Here is an 18,878-nt window from a genome sequence, read left to right as displayed (position 1 = left end):
TCAGCACTACATACAATCAGAGGAACACTTTGGTTATACACATTCACTTCAATTTTTTGCATAGCATTATCATGAAAAATTAAACCACGGTGCATGATTTAATTCTAAACTGATATATTTTTAATTAATTTCAGAGCAAAGATAGAATAACATTGAATGAATCTGATTTGATGATTTTTATTTAACAAAATTAAAAAACCTATATATATCCTACATTAAAAGACTTACCACAAGTGCAGAATGAGAAGCTAATTCACAGCAATTATCAACTTAATTATGCCCTTTTGTTTTTTTTACCTGTTCACTTTTCAGCCTAGGCTATATATTGTTTATTGCTGGAGTTGGAAATACAAGTGTTTCTATGCTGCCATTGGAGCTGCATTTTGAGTAGCAAAAGAGCTGAATAGCCTGTGTAATGGAAAAAGGAAGTGCCAGCTTGCCTGATGAAAGATGTTGGTACAAAGGCAAACGCCATCATTATCCTCCCCATGAAAAAGTACAGGTCACTCTTTTATCGCATTGAGGTCGGTAAGATGGTGTAAATGACTGCGTCTCCCATTGACTCTGAAGATGTAAGCCAATTCCAATCTCCTCCTTTCTGTCTTATTTTCTCTCCCTCATATTTCTGGCGTCTTGTTCTTTCATTATGTGCCTCCTCCATCTTCTTCCTCCTCTTATTTACAACAATGTTTGTCTTACTGCAGTCATTTCCTGTGGAGATCTGTCTACTCCTCCTAACGGGAAGAAAATTGGGACCCAAAATACATTTGGAGCATCAGCTATTTTCAGCTGTAACGTTGGCTATATTTTAACTGGATCTACAGTTAGAGAGTGTCTCCTGTCCGGCCTTTGGAGTGGGATGGAGATTCACTGCCTAGGTAAGCAGGATCTTAACGTTACCTTTATGTTTAAAAAGGAAAGCCTTGAGCTGGGTCAAACACTGCTTGTGATGTTTTCAAACTGCATGATTTTTGGTTGGGCCAGAATGCCCAGACTAGAACCAGCAGAGGGCTGCAATGTTGCCAATTGTATATAGTATATCAATAAACTGAAAGATTCAACATTTGTTGTTGTCTGTTTCAACAATCACGTCGGTACTAAACGCTGCCAGTTTATACTTACCTCCAGGCTTGCACACAGCAGCTTTTTTATAGACCAAGAAATCAAAAGGTAAAAACACTTTTTTTTGGCACTATCTTTAGTTAATTGGAGCATAGTGCTGTACAGTAAAGCCTCCGAGTGAGTGCGATTTGCTGTTTCTAAAATGTTAAATGTGAGAGAGCAGCTTTGGAGCCACAGCTGGCCTGACACTATGAGACTATTGCCAAGCTGTACCACACTTTGAGCTGCTGTTAAGATATATAAACAAGGACATATTCTACAGCTAAGCTTACCACGGCTCATCTCAGCTCTGTACTGTTGAAGAAAATGAGACATAGGTAATTACTTGAGCCGCATTCAAACCCACGCAGCAGAAGACTGTGACGGTCTCCCTGGCAGATGCAGTAGTCCGTTTATCAACCCTGTGGCGGCAGCACTCTGCACTCCAAACTCCGCTCACGATTGGCTCAGTTCATTAAAAGAAGGGCACCTCTCTCTTGTTTAGTAATATGACATTCAGGGTTAACATAGCCAGGGACCTCCCGGTACACTGCAGTCGCCTACTTCAGCAATATCTTCGTAGAATCCCTCTGCTCTCAAGTGTAGTGTGATAATAAAATGCTCGGCTGAGTTTCTTGGTGCACGAGTGAATTAGGGAAATCAGGCTCACAGTCAGTGGCAATTTCCCAGGTTTTAAGTGGCAGTGGAAATCTCAGCAAGAATCCTTCTCTCTGAAAGGCGTTTATTGTAGCTGAAGGTAATATGATTACGTGCTGTAAGGAGTTTCACGTGTATCTCTTTCTTCTGTAGATGAGAAAAGCTGAGTTATCAAACTTCAGAGAAGCTAAAGCCAATACAAATTTAGAAAAAATAATTCAGAGATAATGAGCTGAAAAATGCTTTCCAAATCCAATATGTTTCATGAATACACTGACTAATTTTGTTTTCTGGCATTTTAATTCCAAGACCTTTTAAGTTACACGGTTCCTCATTTCATTTTATAATACAGTTGTCAAAATGCAAAGTTATTCAAACATGTTAACGCAGTTAAAATTGTGTTTCTAGCCTGCAACTATCCTCCATCGGTTCAGCGGACCACACTGCAGGCTATTATTCGAATAACACTTGAGAGCTTAACTTAAGTATTGCACCACAGGACTGATCAGCGACGATTACTCTTGGTGATTTGTGATGCAAAGTGAATTTCATCTGGTGCAAAAACGAGATCCCCACATAGGCAACAACTGAATCTTGTTCAAAAAGCAGAGTGTTATTTATACCTTACACCACGGGCAGTACAGTATGTGTACTTTCTTTTCCTGGTCTCCGTTTCCAAAACAAATGTGATCTTGTTGAAATATATATTAGATGGGTTAACATTAAGCAAAAAGGCAATAACAAATGTTTACGATGCTGCATGTTCTTCCCCGCAGCTGGTCACTGTGGCGTTCCAGAGCGGATTGTAAATGGGCAGGTGATCGGGGAAAACTTTGGTTATAGAGACACAGTGGTTTACCAATGCAACCCCGGATTCCGGCTCATTGGCTCCTCAGTACGGATCTGCCAGCAGGAACATGGCTGGTCTGGACAGCTCCCAGTTTGTATCTGTAAGTACTTTAAAACCAATTCTCACTGCTTGATTGACCGCATGTGGGAAACTGTATTTTATCTGAGATTCACAACTTACCCTTCAGATACAAAATAGCTGATGGCGAGTGTTGCTTTTATCATTCCCGGATTTTAATTAGCTAATTATGTAAGGGAGCTTTGAATATGTAAATGTGTATTCACAATAAAGAAAGGGATACTACAAAATGTGAGGGTTTAATTGCAATGTTTAAAATAATTCTAATGTGTAATCAATGTTACAAAGCTTCCTGCAATTCTCAAAGCCTCCTGCACCTTTAGTTTGAGAAGGGCTCAAGCCTATAGTTGATACACATCTTCACACTGGGATTTACCCTTTCCCAATCCAAATCATGTCTTGATTCTTAATTACCCTCTTGTTCTTTGAGGTTAATTATATGGTAATGATATTCCTATGATAGTTGTCACTGTATGTCACCTATCGATCATGATTATTGAATTTTGTGTCCCTCCCTTATTCTCCCCCTCTTTACACACTTTCTATATATTCCACCCCTCCCTTTACCTCTTCTCTGAACCCATTCCTTGCTGCCTTTCATTTTTCATAATCCTATCTACATAATGTTTCTTGACACATCCCCGGGTGATGCGTGTCAACTTCAGCTGTCACATGTGGCCACCCCGGTAGTCCCATATATGGCCGCACCACAGGCGATGGCTTCAACTACAACGATGTGGTGCGCTTCGCCTGCAACAAAGGCTACACCCTTGAAGGGCCCTCCACCGCTCAGTGCCAGGCCAGCCGCCAGTGGAGCCGGCAGCCACCGACATGCAGAGGTAAACTCCAGCCACAGAGCCCCTGCAGATTAGATAAATGATTGGCATCTGGATTGACTTAAAGTATTAGAAAGATGCAGATGTATCCTGACAGTTGAACTAAAAAGCTGCTTGTCTCTGCCAGCATGTTCAGCTGAGGCTCAATCTGCAGACATTGCCTCAGGAGGCAAGACAGACAAGAATAAAAAAATAAAAAGCTAAATTGACTGCAAGAATTTGGAACCAGCAAATGCATCATATTATTATGCACACGGCTAACTTTCAGCAATGATCCCTCTCTGATACCTCTGAGTATCACTAAAGCAGAGTAATGTTTGGTGACAGAAGCCACTTCTGTCTAATTCTGCTCCTGTGATCAGGCTAGTCATCAGTGGAGCAGGAAGCTGCCAACGAGCAGGAGTAGGATCCACTGAATGAAATGGCTTTTGCAGGTGCTTTGTGATGCTTCAGGAATCAGAGGCTAGGATGACCACAAGAATCCAGCAGCCAGCAAATGTATCATGATCATTCAGGAATCAGCAGCCTGTAACTGCCAGCATGCGCAGGCATAGACACAGAAGCAGAATTGATAGAAATTGTGTCCACATACTGTATCTATTGATTTAAATCAAAAAAATCCCTCTGTTCCAGTTTTCAGAGTACAGCATTAGGAAGCAACATCTGGAACCCTTTCCTCAGAGTGAAAGCAGAGAAACAGCTATAACGAGCTTACAGCAAAATATATGGAAGGGGAAGAGTAAATTGGGAATTGTTTCTACATTTTCTCTGCTATTTTTTTTACCCAGAGGCTTGCTGCAGGGAGAGATTACTTTGAAGGCAAGAAAGCTCACAGTACATTTAGTGGAAGCCATCTTATTAGGACTGTCGGTTGGCAGCTGTGTTTTAGTTGTGTCCAATTGTAGTGTGCCCAGGTAGTCCTCATTAGTGCTGTGTTTACAATCAGCAGCTTTCCACATATTCTTCTGTGAGACCACACGAGAAGAACGTGTACTTGTTTGCCAAATATTGTTTTGACAGTTTGACAATATGTTGCTGTATTTTTCCACTATTAATTTACATTATATTCCCCATAATAAAATGACAAAAGAGAGTAGGTATATCGATAGTATGATGGAAGCTATTTAAAATATAAATGATTCGAAAATACCTTCATATATGCCTTTGAAAAAGTCTCCAGCTTTGGACAGATATGCATTGCAGTGCTAAGATGTGGTGCATATTACTTGGAGATGATATAACACAAGGTAACAGACAAAGGAGCAATCATTAAAATACAATTAAAGAAATGCCTTTAAGAGATATCCATTGTGGCTTTAATTGGTCTGCTACCTCTGGATCTAGTCTGCCAAGGCTAGATTTGCCAGACTTTGCCCATTTAAAAATACCTCTCCTCTTGGCATGAGGTTTATTTGGCAGTCGGATGTGAAGAGACACAGTTCTCATTACTGTGAATAGCCCTGTAGAGACAGACCTGGTAAAACATCAGATGAGTAAAATCGTATTAAACTGTCATGACTCCCTTTTTCAAAACATGTGTTTGTTCCCAATAACAATTTCTCACAGTATGCCAGCTTTTTCCACAAATTAGCATTATTGATTTAACTTGATGTTGCTCTCAACTTCATTTCACCCTAATCTACTTTTAGCTGTCTAAACCACTCTGTCAGCAGTATGGTTTTAGAGTCGTCTACTGCTCCCTTTAAATGGATGCTTGTGAATGTGGGACAATAGATGAGCCTTTGTTCTTTTGTTTTATGGAGAAAGTGTTAGGTGGTATTATTACTGAAAACACTTAAAAATAGCCTGGACTCACTCGTCTCCATGTTTATAAACAGAGAGAGCATATAAACAGTTCTATATTTAACTCGAGAGTAAACATGCCTACAGATAGCATTTATGCAAATGAGGAACCAACCCTAGACTGCACAGATCCACAACAATGGTGCTGGTGGTAGTTAATTAGGCAGAAGGACACATGACTGTGCCAGTATGTGTTGTTTTTTCAGTATATGCCATGTTGGGGTATAATTATAATGACAGAATATATTTTGCCTAGATACTGTTAACTTGAAGCGTACAGTGTATGTGATTGACTATAGATATTATATAGGCATAGGCAAATTGCACAAAAATCATCTGAATACTACAGTATGACAAACCCTTTACAGTTAAGTCAGAAAAAATGTAATAGTATATAGTAACAGCGTTTAGTAAAATGCTATTTTTGCTATATTTAATCTGCTTCTGTGCAGTGGTTATGTCTGCACCATGAACATAAGTGCATTAAAACCTCATTCACAAAGTTGATTGTACACACATTATTCATTAGATGGATCTAGAAATATTGCCAAGTGAATATTCACTTTGGCTCAATATATTTTATTTGACCATACATTAATGTATATAGATAATTCAATTACATTATCAATAAACACCATACCTAATTGATATGTATGAAATGTGCCAGAAACTGTTCTACTAAACATTATTACAATAAAACCGCAAGCTTATGATAAAAGATGAATAAATGATACTGAATCCACGAATAGACTTCCAGACTCCATCAGAGCTACAGGAATAAAGACCTTTTTTCATCATTGAGTTCTCAAGTAATCATGCTATGCCATTCTAACAGTAATTTGCCGGAAACTATGTTAGAAATGTCTGCCTGTGTCTAGCCTAAAATGTCTTTGCAGTTATAAAAATCAATTTGACTGCTGTCAGTATTCTGATGTCTGTATTCTCCCATAATGACATTCACTAATTATATGACTCATGATGGCTTAACTGTATTTTGTTGTATCTTTCATTCAGTGGTAAACTGCACAGATCCAGGTATCCCTGCCAACTCTATCCGGGAGAGTAAGATTGAGCACGGTAACTTTACCTTTGGCAGCGTGGTGTTCTACGACTGTAACCCAGGATATTACCTGTTCGGATCATCGGTGCTCACCTGCCTGCCGGTGGGCCACTGGGACAAACCTCTACCAGAATGTATCGGTACAGTGACTACTTAAATATTTCCTAAGCACTGAACTGGCAAATGATGTTATCAACAGTGTTTATCTTTCCTTTTCCTGTCCACTGGTATGTTATTATGTCATACACTTTAAAGGGGGTGCAAATACAAAAAGTAAGAGAAGTTACTCTCTCGTTTGAGAGTCTACAACCTTGTTTATGTCCTTGTTTGCTGTGGAGTTTGAAGGGTACAAGCTAAATGCTGTGGCTGAGAGCATCTGTGTAATGTTTGATGCCCCAATGGCTTATGGTTCTGTCACACTGTGCTTAATTGAGAAATGGGGGAAACTGACATAGCGCCAGTTTTTCAGGCAATAGCAAATATTCTCTAAAAACCATGATCCTAAACTAAAACAACAACCATCTATACATTGTAGGGGTTATCAGAGGTTGTAATGTTGCTCTCAAATATCTGGTCCATTGTGGGCTCTACTTTTGGACGAAGCCGGCAACATTAATTACCTATTTCTAGTGGAAGTGATCTAAAGTAAAGGGCAACACTTTGCATGCAGGCTCAGAAAGCAATTCATTTCATGGAAGAGAGATGATGCACAGTATTTACTTTATCAAACAAAATTGCAATTAAAAAGAGACACAGGAGTGTCTGTCTCAAATGTGTATTCACCTCTCCAGGCGCCACTGACTCTTTGTTAAGAAATTAGTACAAAATTATAGAAACTTCCTTTGCATTATGAGACTAAGATGACAGAATACCCACAAACATGCAAAGTTCAAAAGAATAATCAAGAAGCACAGAAAGCAATTTCCCATATGAATGTATTCCTGAAAAAATCCACTAAGCAATTTACTAAGTAAAAAACAATATTACTTCAAGTTATCTTTTTATTTTTCAATTTCTGTTTCAAGTATTTTTCAACACATGCTTCTCTAAGCTTCCAATATTGTAGATTTCACTTACACAGCAATGTAGATCCACATGCTACAGGAGTGTTTTTTAGTTTAGGTTTTTTGATGAAGCATCAAGCCATAGAGGCACGCAACAATAATCCATTCACTTATCCATCGATAATCTGATCTCCTCTCCTCACTCTGTCATGCAGAGGTGGACTGCAACCACCCAGGTGCACCCCCCCACGGAGTGATGAGCGGCGAGAAGTTTACCTTTGGCTCCATGGTGCGCTACTCCTGCTCTGGCGAGCGCCTGCTCATAGGAGACTCATCCCTCACCTGTCAGCTGAACGGACACTGGAGCGGTCCCCTGCCCCACTGCTCAGGTACACACACACAACTATAGTGATGCACATAGACAAGCATTCCTGCACACATTCACACAACAAAACATAAGTCTCCCTCTTTAACTCTTCCTTATAAAATGAATATCAGAATGATATAAGGTTTGTATCCTTTCATCTGAACGCAGTCTGTGTTTGCCTCACAGAGGTTCTCTAAATGAATGTCGAGTTGTGTGTACCCAACCATATTAAAACATATTTTCTCACCTACCTCTAGTGATATCAAGCCACACAGATAGTTCTACTTCTATTTGCCCAGGCTTTGAGATATCTTTGTCTGAGATTACTTTCATCACCCCAATGTCTTAGAGTTTAATGGAATTGTTAAGGAGCCGCAACATCTTTTTTTTTTCAGAAACAATACCCCAAATACTTACAAACTGTCAACAGTTTTCATGAGGACTTTTTTGTGTGGTATAAAGAAGTTCCAAAGGAAAGTGTTGAAACGGTCTAATCAGGACACGCATTCTGGAGAGACAAGTTGCTGTTGAATTGTTTAAAAGTCATTTCTCAATGCTGCAAGTACCATAACCAAAATTCAATTGATGTTCATTGTTTTAGAGCCAGAACTGTATTAGTGCCAGGAATATTGTTTTAAATAAATCTGAAAACAAAACAAAACTGTATGCCTAGATAGTGAACCCCACGCCACCATGACAAAGTGCTTTGGAGTCCTGGCATCCTGGGATATTTGGTTAGAGTCTGTGTGGAGTCCAGAGCAAACTAGCAGAGGATAGTGTTCAGCCAACTAAGCCAATGTACTGCCCTCAAACTGGAGCTCTTAGAGAATAGTTTTTGTAAATTGTACCTTCAAGCCAAATAAATTAAGAATTATTGTCCAGAAATGCATCTTCAACAACATTTCCAGCATTTCACTTTTCAGAACAGGAACTTTTGTGGTTCATCTGCATTTGGCTAATGAATTGTAGAAAAAGTACACAGTACCAAACAACCCAAAACTCTTACCCATCCTAACTATTCATAAAGAGTTATGAATTGATACCTCAGCCCAACATTATGCATAAAAAAATGTTTATTCCTGCATAAACAAATAGTGAGAGATATAACCTAAATGCAGACTTGAGCAACTAAAAGTTTAAACAGAATTATTTTGCGCCCGGTATTTAGTGCATTTAGTTGCAGAATCTTCTCTGCAGAAATACTAACTTCCCTCCTTAATCCCCTCTGTTCTCTTCCCTCCCATCACACTTAAGCAATCCTGACCATTTAAGTGGATTCACTTTACTGAATGTTCGCTTGGTTTGTTCAACTCACTGACCCAGAAGTTATGTTTGTAAGCAGACTTGTATGACAGTGTTTTTTACTTTAAAAGGGCTGCATCTCTACTCACCTTCAATATTTTGTATTTCCTGAGACAGTTGGAAAGTTGTAAGGAAGGAGTAAAGTAAGACTCCTAGGATATTAAGGTGGTGCGCATGATTGCAGAGGCTCAATCCAGAGCAGTCGGAAACGTTGTAAAAGATAGAAAGAGTTACAGTTAGAGGTTTTGGTGAATATTTCTTGCCTGCCTACTTATCTGCAGTGTACAGCCTAATAGTGGGTTTTAGTCCTGAAATTATAGCTCTAGAAACTAATAAAGCATGTAATTATAATGCTTATGGTGAAAATAATGAGGGTTGCAAAGTATATGTTTCTTCAGCCAAGTCTCTAAAAGCTATTTTTCATCTCTTATGAGATGTTTTGATCAGTACCCTGCTGTTGTGACAAACTAGCATGTATTTCATCTCTCACTGCAAGCTGTATTATCAACATGACCTCTGCTTGTCTGCAGAAATCCAGCCAATAAACTCTTCAACATGAGAAAACTAGATTCAGTGCGTTAAATGTAAGTTCCAAACCCTAATCAGCATCTACTTATCACTTAAAACGTTGGATCAGTAAAGCCAACATCAATCTGTTCCCGAGTATTTAAATTGTCAAAGACTGTTTAGTAGTAAACCCCTGTGGAGGAATGTTTGCTGCAGAAAGAGTCTTGGGCCAGTGACCATAAGATTTATCATTATAATGACGCAGTGACTTACCAAGCTAAAGGAAGAGGATGTTCCGAGATAACCTATGGAGGATTGTACTTAGCCTTTTTTTACATCCAACCCGATCACAAAAATACAACTTCTGTAATCCTGTCCTTCTGATTGTTTTAAACAATAACAGGAGATTAGAGGCAGTTTTAAGAAATCAAGACTGATCAGTGATGTTATGACCATATCAATTGCAGACAAAGTACATCATTAAAGAAGTTAGTATGTTTGTTACACAGTGTAATATAATAATATTGATATTGTTGTAGGATATAGGTGATGGTAAATCCATTATAAAGTACATTTGAGTAGACAATTAGGGTAAAAATGCATTGTTCTCAAATTGCGACACATGATTGTACTCTATCATTGCTCCGGATAAGCCAAGAAATCTGCATTTTATAGAAATATGAAACCTACTTGGATCACTTCATCAGTTTGAGGCTTGAATAATTCACATTCATTGCAGTAAATATATGTTTCAGCTGTACCAGAAACTGGAAGCACAAAACACAAGTTTGTTTTTTGCTTACAGGAACACAAGTATTGCTGCAGCAAATGTCTGGAGAGTTTTAAATGAGTGTGATGTATATGTTAACACCTAGATTTCACAAGCACATTAGCACAAACTTCTGCGATGATGAAATTAGAACTCTCGTGTTGGCACAATAAGGAAAAGGACGCTATAAGTGTTAATGTGTTTTTAAATGCTTGTATATTCAAGTTTATTTGCAGAAAGGTTGCTATGCAGTCTATATATAGCCTTATCAGCAAGATAAGACACATATTTAAATACTACATTTGTATTCTCAGTGAGTGTTCATCACCAATAGCAACACAATCATTTGGGCTATGAATTCCTCAGAAGTAAAGCCCAGCATCAGCAACAGTTCTAACCATCCATGCATCTATCCTTCCTCTCATCTGTCCTCCTTCCTTAATTGGTAAGAGGGGGCTTAAAAATGCTTGCGAAGCCATTCCCCCTTTGTCCTCGTCCGTTGCATGGCTGATTTGAAAGCCTTATTATTTCCTCACAAAGGCAGCCTGGTGAACGGACATTAACTGAAATTCAAACCAAATTCACCACCATCCCAATTAGAGAGATTATAGCTGTCACATCGCATGCCGAGACGGGCTGCCTCACCTAACTGAAGGACACTAATGAAGTGCCGACATCTGCTGTGACGCATACACACACATACAGTATATGCACTCACAAGTGGACATGCGTACACATACGAAGGCAACAGATGCAAACTAAACGTGCACTTGCACAGACAAGTATTTGCAAGTACATGAACCGACCGACGGGCACTCGCATTCCTCAAGCACATTCTCTTACAGACACTCAAAAATGTGCAGCACAAAGGTAGGCAACAGTACACGTAGTTGCGCACACACATTGATTGCTAACCACAGCCACACACAAACTAATCATCTCCAGCTGCGAGCTCCTGACCTGACAAATCCAGTTTGTGCACATGAGAGCAGTGGGATGCATGTATGAGATACGGGCTCTGTGTTTGTGCAGTAAGGCTTTGTCAACAAGTTCAGTATTACTGAAGCTCTCTATACACAGAGAGCAGCAAGAAATGATGCAGGGGTGTGTGCACAGCTCAAGGAATAGGATCTCTCCGCCAATAATGCAGAGATCCTTCACAAAGAGACATCACATACAGAACTGTATAGGCGGCCACAGTGATCCTTCTGTCTGCCTATCGTCATTTCTGCTTTGTCTGTCTATCTACTGTCTATCGGTTTTCCTTTGATACTCTGTCTTCTGATGCCAACATTTTTTCTCTTTCCTCCGTTTCATTTCTGTGAGAGAGTGGAAGCAGCGGTAGAAGTGGCAATGGTTGTTATGTGCTAATCCATTTGATTTGAGGGTGTCACCAGTAATGCAAAACCAAAAACCAATATTCACCTTTAGAGACTGTTGTTAAGGGTTCGGCGATCCTTTATATTTTCATATTATCCAATAGTGGTTACTTAAAGGTGGGGTAGGTCATTTTGGAGAAACCAGCTCGAATGCGCTAGAATTTGAAAATACACAACTGGAAAAAAATCTGCCACTTCCTTACAGAGCCCCTCCTCCAACACACACGAACGCGCACATGACCAATGAGGGCACGAGATAAGTTTGTGCACAGATGGGAAGGCTGACAGGCAGGTAGGCCATCCAGTTATTTTAGCCGGGCCGGCTAAAATGATTGGTTGTACTTTTTACAGCGCTACGGCTTCCACAGATGACATTTTTTTATGTATTTATTGTCAAAGCATTTAATATATTTATTGCTATCGGGATGTTAAGAGCATTCCTTGGAATATAACAAAAAGTGTTTCTGAAATAAATTACATACCCCACCTTTAAGATAGCCATTTGGAGATTTGATCTCTTCAGAAGTTTTAGAGCTTTACATTTTTTGCAGGCAATAAAGTTAAAGCTAAGTGGATAAAAATGTCTTCAGTATGAACATTTTATTTCATAGAAGAAAGAAAATAAATTTGTGTATATATATATACTCTATATTTAATAGCAATATCTCCCCTATTCAAACGGTTGCTCCCTTTTTAAAGGCAGGTGTGTGTGTGCTTGGGGCAAAAATCAATGATATCAAGAACAGTAACCTACAGTATGGATTACAGACCAATCCTTTGGTGTGAGGGCATATGGAGAAAGATAATGTCGTGGGCTAGATTCTTGGAAAAGAGACGACAGGCTGTTGCTGAATAACTGGGCTCGACATGCGGACATTGCTCCACAAATCTGTAAATGCACAGTAGGATTCAGGTTTTAAACATTATTTATTATAACATATTAGTTATGGATGTAATTTAGTTTCAAGGGCTTAAATAGTGGCATAGGAACAAATGGGGATCACTCCATTAATCTTTGATATACAATGGAAATGGCATAAAACTGGCATCACTCTGACTCCATAATTGTCTTCTTTCTCCTTTCCTTTTGCTCAAATAGAGAATATATCCCAACTTCTTTTACTGATCGGTGATGGCACTAACGGGGACATGAGAAAATAACTATACAAGAGATACAGCATCTTTTTTGTGTGTAAATGTACAGATGTGCAAGACAGGTGGTGCAAGACACTTTAAGTTCTGTATGTTCCCTCTCTGAACAAAGACAGGAGAGATAATTCAGGATAATGAAAAAGCGTTTTGGCCTCAGAGGTCAAACTGTGTTCATCATTTCTCATAACCACAGCTGGTTGCCTTTGAATGCTGGCCCTGCTGTTTTAATGGACAGAAAGCTCCTGGTGTCAAAGCAGTGAAATGTATTGTTCCTCCAGGTTGTTGGCACAGTAACAACTGCTCATTGGTGCATTGTGTGTTTTTTATAGCTGCTTCCTGGAGGTCTCAAAAGATGTACAGTTTTAGTTCAAGTCCTCTGTATTGTTCCTCTCCTTGACAGGAACACTGTGTTGTAATTCAATGCTATAGCAACTTAAAAGGGCCAATCTTTGGACTCACATAGACAGCTGGAGTGGATGGCATCTTCAGTCTCTCGCTTTCATTGCTCTTTGTTTGGTTATCTCCCATTGCAGGCGACTCAGCAGGCGCCTGTGGGGATCCTGGCACGCCTGCCCATGCCAGCAGAGAGGCAGGAAATTTCAAAGTGCGCAGCAAGGTGCGCTTCACCTGCGCCGTGGGACATACACTCTACGGGTCTGCAGAGAGGATCTGCTTCCCCAACGGGACCTGGTCCGGGCGACAGCCGTTCTGCAAACGTAAGAGAAATCTTTCAAATGGGTCTTTGATGTTAAGGATGATTCATCAGAAGAGGGGGGAAGAAACTCCCTCTGTAGGGGGCTTTGGGATTTTAGCTTTTGCAGACCACAAACATGCACACACACATACATAACACACTACAGCAGGGGTCTCAAACTCAAGGCCCGGGGGCCAAATCCGGCCCGTGACCTCAATTTATGTGGCCCTGCAAGAGCTTGCAAAGAATATAATACGTTTATTATACGGTTACATGCCACTTTACAGAAGCAGGTTGCCCATAAACTACATGTCCCACAATGCATCTCGTTTTGTGACATGCGCACTGAAGAGACTTGCAATTATTTGCCCTGGACTTCTGCTTTCAGACGTAGTTAATTACTAAGTTATTATCCTATCTGATAATAATCCAATTCAGAGGCAATAATGTAATATAATATATTATTTTATATATATATTATATATTTATATAGTTACAACCGGCCCTTTGAGTGCAACCTTTATGCGAATGTGGCCCGCGATGAAATTGAGTTTGACACCCCTGCACTACAGGAAAGGGAAAACAGAAAAAAAGCATAATAGTGCCTCTTTAAACCTTATTTATACCAGTTACATTTATTTTGAGTATCTTTATAATTTATTTAGGTAGAGTTCCTGAACAAATGCTTTGTTTGAACAAACTTCACCAGCCAAGGAACACAATCCTGTGCACAATTATTGGGCAACTATTGGTGTGCAGAATTATTATGCAACTAAATGAGAAATGAAAATGTTCCCATCTCACTTGATCACTTTCATCTGTTAAAGAGAGAATAATAAACAAACAACTCAAAACTTACAAATAAACATTTCTGACATTTAAAAAAAAACAAGACCAGATACCAATATAGCCACCCTTCTCTTCAATGGCAGTCACAAGCCTTCCATTCATGGAGTCTGTCAGTTTCTTGATCTGTTGACGATCACCTTTTGTTGCAGCAGCAACTAAAGCTTCCCAGACACTGTTCAGAGAGCTGTATTGTCTTCCTTCACTGTACATCTCTTGTTTAAGAAGGGCCCACAAGTTCTCAATAGGGTTTAGGTCAGGTGAGTATTATTATTTCATCTTTAAGGCCTTTACTGGCTAACCACGCAGTGAAGTATTTTGATAAATGCAATGGAACATTGTTCTGCATAAAAATCATGGTCTTCTTGAAAGACGCAGAGTTTTTCCTGGACCACTGCTCGAAGAAAATGTCTTCTAAAAAATGGCAGTGGATGTTTGCGAGCTGATTTTTAGTCCATCTTTAATGGATAGTGAGGTGGGCTAATGGATAGTGAGGTGGGCTGAAGATCGGAAGGTTGTGAGTTCAAATCCCACCAGGAACACCTGGTGTGCCCTTGAGTAAGGCACTTAGCCCTTAGTTACTCCAGGGAGAATGTCCCTGTAATTGGTAATTGTAAGTCGCTTTGGATAAAAGCGTCAGCTAAATGTAATGTAATCTTTAACCCGCAAAAGTCCAACTAGCTCATCTTTAATAATACCAGCCCATACCAGTACCCCACCTCCATGGTGTCTGAGTCAAAGCTCTGTGCCCTTTACTGATCCAGCATCCACCCATCTGGTCGGTCAGAGTCACTCTCATCTCATCAGTCCTTAAAACCTTTGAAAAATATGTCTTCAGATATTTCTTGGCCCAATCTTGACGTTTCACCTTATCTGTCTTGTTCAGTAGTGTTCGGGTTTCAGCCTTCCTTACGCTGGCCATGTCTCTGAACACCTTGTACTTCTGGGCACTCCAGGTTGGTTACAGTTCTGGAATATGAAAGCACTGGAAGATAATGGCTTCCTGGTAGCTTTACGTTAGATTTTTCTCAAATCTTTCCCATTTAATATGCGTCTTTTTTCTCAATATGTTTCTTGCGACCCTTTTGAGTATTTGAGACAAAACGTGATCACGACCCCATATATCTTAGCAATTTCAAGATGTTGCATCCCTCTGAAAGACATTAAACATTTTTTGACTTTTCAGAGTCAGATAAATCTCTTTTTTGGCCATTTTGCATGAGACAAATGAGCTGCGTAATAGTTATGCACACCTTCATGTAGGGTGTTGATCTCCTTAGGCCAAACCCTCCCTCATTACACAAATACACATCACCTGATATCTTAAATCCAGTACGCATTCAAGTTTATACAGCTTGGAGTTGGAAAATATGCATTAAAATGATGATATGGTCCAAATACTCACTTTGCACACAGTGTAATTTGTATAATAGTGTAATAATTGTTATGATTATAAAAGAAATTCAGTAAAGTACCCCAATTTTATTTAGTTTAAAACTGTTTATATACTTCTTTTATCCAAAAGTAATGTTTTGGTATATTTCATAAACTTGCACCAGCTGTGGTATCAAAAACCGTATGCAGTACATGGGCACCCTGCGAGTCTGAATGAGCACACAGTGTAAAGTCAGGTGCTCATGTGAATCCACACCTACACACACAAATGATTGCAAAAGCTCACAAACACAGCAGTGTAGCAGATGGATAAGTATCTCTCTGCTGCAGTCTGGTATTTCCTGCCAGCACATGCACTGTGACTAGCTTCCAGATTGCAACCAAAAAATTCATTAATTCTAGACACCTAAAGCCAAGTTCCATTTGTATTGTGATAAATGAATCATTGTGGATTCTGAAGATATTAGTTCACAGAACGACAGCTCCACATCTTGCATAACTTACCCCCAGGGGTCAACCGGATATTGAAGCAAATGTTTGAATGCTTCTGCTCTCTTCCACTTACTGTCCGTGTGCTAATGTCATTTCTTTATGATTGTCAAATGAACAGGCTCTTCAACTACCCTTTGTGCATTTTCCCTGAAGTTAAATTCTCTTGGTTCTCCCTCTTTTACTTTTCTGTCTTTTACTCTCTGCGCTGCGTTTCCCCTGATGTCAGCCTTTTGTCTTGCTTCTCCCTTGATTTCTCTCCATCTCAATCTTGTTGTCTGGCTTTCTCTCCATCCCCGTCCTCTCCTCAATATGTCCCTCCACTGTCTCTCCCTCTCTCTCCTTTGGTCAGTCTTACCCTCCCTCTTCTCCTTTTACCCCACATCTTTCATCCACTACCTTTTTATCTCTCCATCACCCCGCTGAACTACTGATTTAAAGATTGTTTTAGCTGTCCCTCCACCTCAGGAAGGAGGGGGCAGGAATTCACTGGAGCCTGAATGAGTTTCTGTGCTGTCTGTGATCTAAAGCCCTGTCTGCAGTTAAAGCCCATCCATCCGTTATCCACAACCTTTCACAGTCTCTGGAAAACAGTCACTGTGGATATTTAGTTTAATATCCATCTTACAGTACCATCAGGGCCCGTTTTGTCTGTCATCATGTCTGTCTTGAATTATTAAGAGAGGAGCCAAAAAGGCTACAATACTTTATTTGTTGTGCGTGTGTGTGTGCATGTTCTTGTGTGTGCAGTTACAGTACAGTAAAGTGAGCATGATGGCACCTGGTGTGTGTGTGTGTGTGTGGGTAAGTGCCTGAATGATGTGTTTGCACCATGATTCAATTTTGTGTGAATGCATGTGATAATTGAGAAATCCCCACAGCGCACCTACACGTCTGTCTCCTACAAGAATCACTATTTCAGATTTTCCGGGCAATTAGATGATTGAGAGAGCAAATCTGTTTGGTAATTAGACATGATATGGAGCAGAAGAACAGCACATGACAACAACTCTGTCCTTTCTCCTCTTCAGGGAAACATTTTGGTTCGAGTATTCTGGAAATGCTAAAACAGATACCTTAATGTAGTAAGCACGACATTCTGCCTCGTTGCTGAATCCAATGTGTGCTTTAATTTCTCACAAGTGATATTTCATAATTCAAAATAATTCAAAATCTGTTCATAATTTTGCTAGATTTTAATCTAAAAGCCCTTTTATTGTTAGATCACAGCTGCCAATTTTCACATTACTCCCACGTTCCTCTTCTTGTTTTTAGACAGCACTAACTGTCATTACCAAGGATGTATTATGAGACATGACAATACCATCGATACTGTGATGGGGATTTGTGTAACACTACTACATCTGCTCATTAACCTCTCTTAATACATATATAGTGCTTTATAGATTTGGGATTCTTTAGTTTAAAGCTCTTAAAACTGAAAAACAGTTCTGCCTTGCATCTCCTGATGTGAGGCACAAGCGTATAATGGCGAACTCTGACACAAGTCAACGATTTCTATCTGCGCTTTGCACACTGTTCCACCTGAGTGCTAATCGGACTGTGTCAAGAAACAGCAAATATCATATCAGGTCAAAAGAAAAACAGCAATTATTTCATAAATACATATTACTATTGCCACCATTTTGAGGGAATACATTTTTCACAGGCCCTTCATCACCTTGAGACCTTCAGAAGCTGTTGCAGCCACCTTGGGGGGTCCCAGCCTGAGGATGGAATCACTGATATGGAAAATAGAAAATCCATTAGTATTTTACATCCCTAACCTTTGCCTCCTCTCTTCTCGCCCCTGTGTTACAGCGGTACAGTGTGGGAACCCAACCACACCTGCTCACGGTCGTATTGCTCGCGTGGACGGCACAATCTTCTCCCACTCCATCGTGTACTCTTGTATGGAGGACTACTTCCTCACTGGCTCACCCACACGCCAGTGCCTCGCAAATGGAACATGGTCTGGAGCAGCTCCAAACTGCACAAGTGAGTTTTATATGCACAAAATAACAGAAACGCAACTGAGCACAATGTATTGTTGCTTGGCTGATCTTGATTTCGCTTGAAAAACAACAAAATATGCGCTCCCTTTCTGCGTAAATCCTGGCTGCCCAATTACTATCGTCCATGTATGTCAGTATCTCAATAAGAGTCAGCTGTGATTCTTTATAAACAAATTAGACTTGTAATTTATACAGTAAAGCAGATAGCCCCCTTTGAAAAGAACTATGACAGACAGGACTGATTTTTCGTTCCCTATTTCTTCCAAAAGTAGGCGCTCTAAATGATCCACAGAGGTGTTAAATAGGGTATAAGCTTTCAAATAGCGCATACATCTCTTTGAGCCTTCTCTCCCTGCGAAGCGTCTGTACTGTCAGGCATTTTTTATTGTCTGGATCTCAGCAAATGAGCCTTGCAGTAATTAAGAAGTATGCCAATCTATATTCAATTTGCACGAGGGTAACTATCAAACAAAATTACACATTGTTCTTCTCTCTGAAAATCCCCATTTTCTCTTTTTTTCCTCATTCTTCTTTCTTGTTATTGAATCACAAGGAAAGATAAATGGTATGGGCA

The 18,878-nt window shown here is 39.8% G+C and overlaps 1 protein-coding gene across 1 annotated transcript in view; it reads left to right on the top strand.

Moving 5' to 3' along the window:
- Positions 1 to 18,878, top strand: part of LOC117480538 (CUB and sushi domain-containing protein 3-like) — a 217,382-nt gene that overhangs the window by 161,369 nt on the left and 37,135 nt on the right. The window contains 7 exon segments of the mRNA XM_034127877.1: positions 705 to 878; positions 2,535 to 2,708; positions 3,352 to 3,525; positions 6,340 to 6,525; positions 7,605 to 7,778; positions 13,399 to 13,581; positions 18,111 to 18,287. Coding sequence (XP_033983768.1) covers positions 705 to 878; positions 2,535 to 2,708; positions 3,352 to 3,525; positions 6,340 to 6,525; positions 7,605 to 7,778; positions 13,399 to 13,581; positions 18,111 to 18,287 — 1,242 coding nt within the window.

This window comes from Trematomus bernacchii, unplaced genomic scaffold (genome assembly GCF_902827165.1).
Source record: "Trematomus bernacchii unplaced genomic scaffold, fTreBer1.1, whole genome shotgun sequence".
Classification (NCBI taxonomy): Eukaryota; Metazoa; Chordata; class Actinopteri; order Perciformes; family Nototheniidae; genus Trematomus; species Trematomus bernacchii.
Note: the sequence above shows the minus strand (reverse complement) of the source record. Positions and strands in the feature narration are given on the sequence as shown.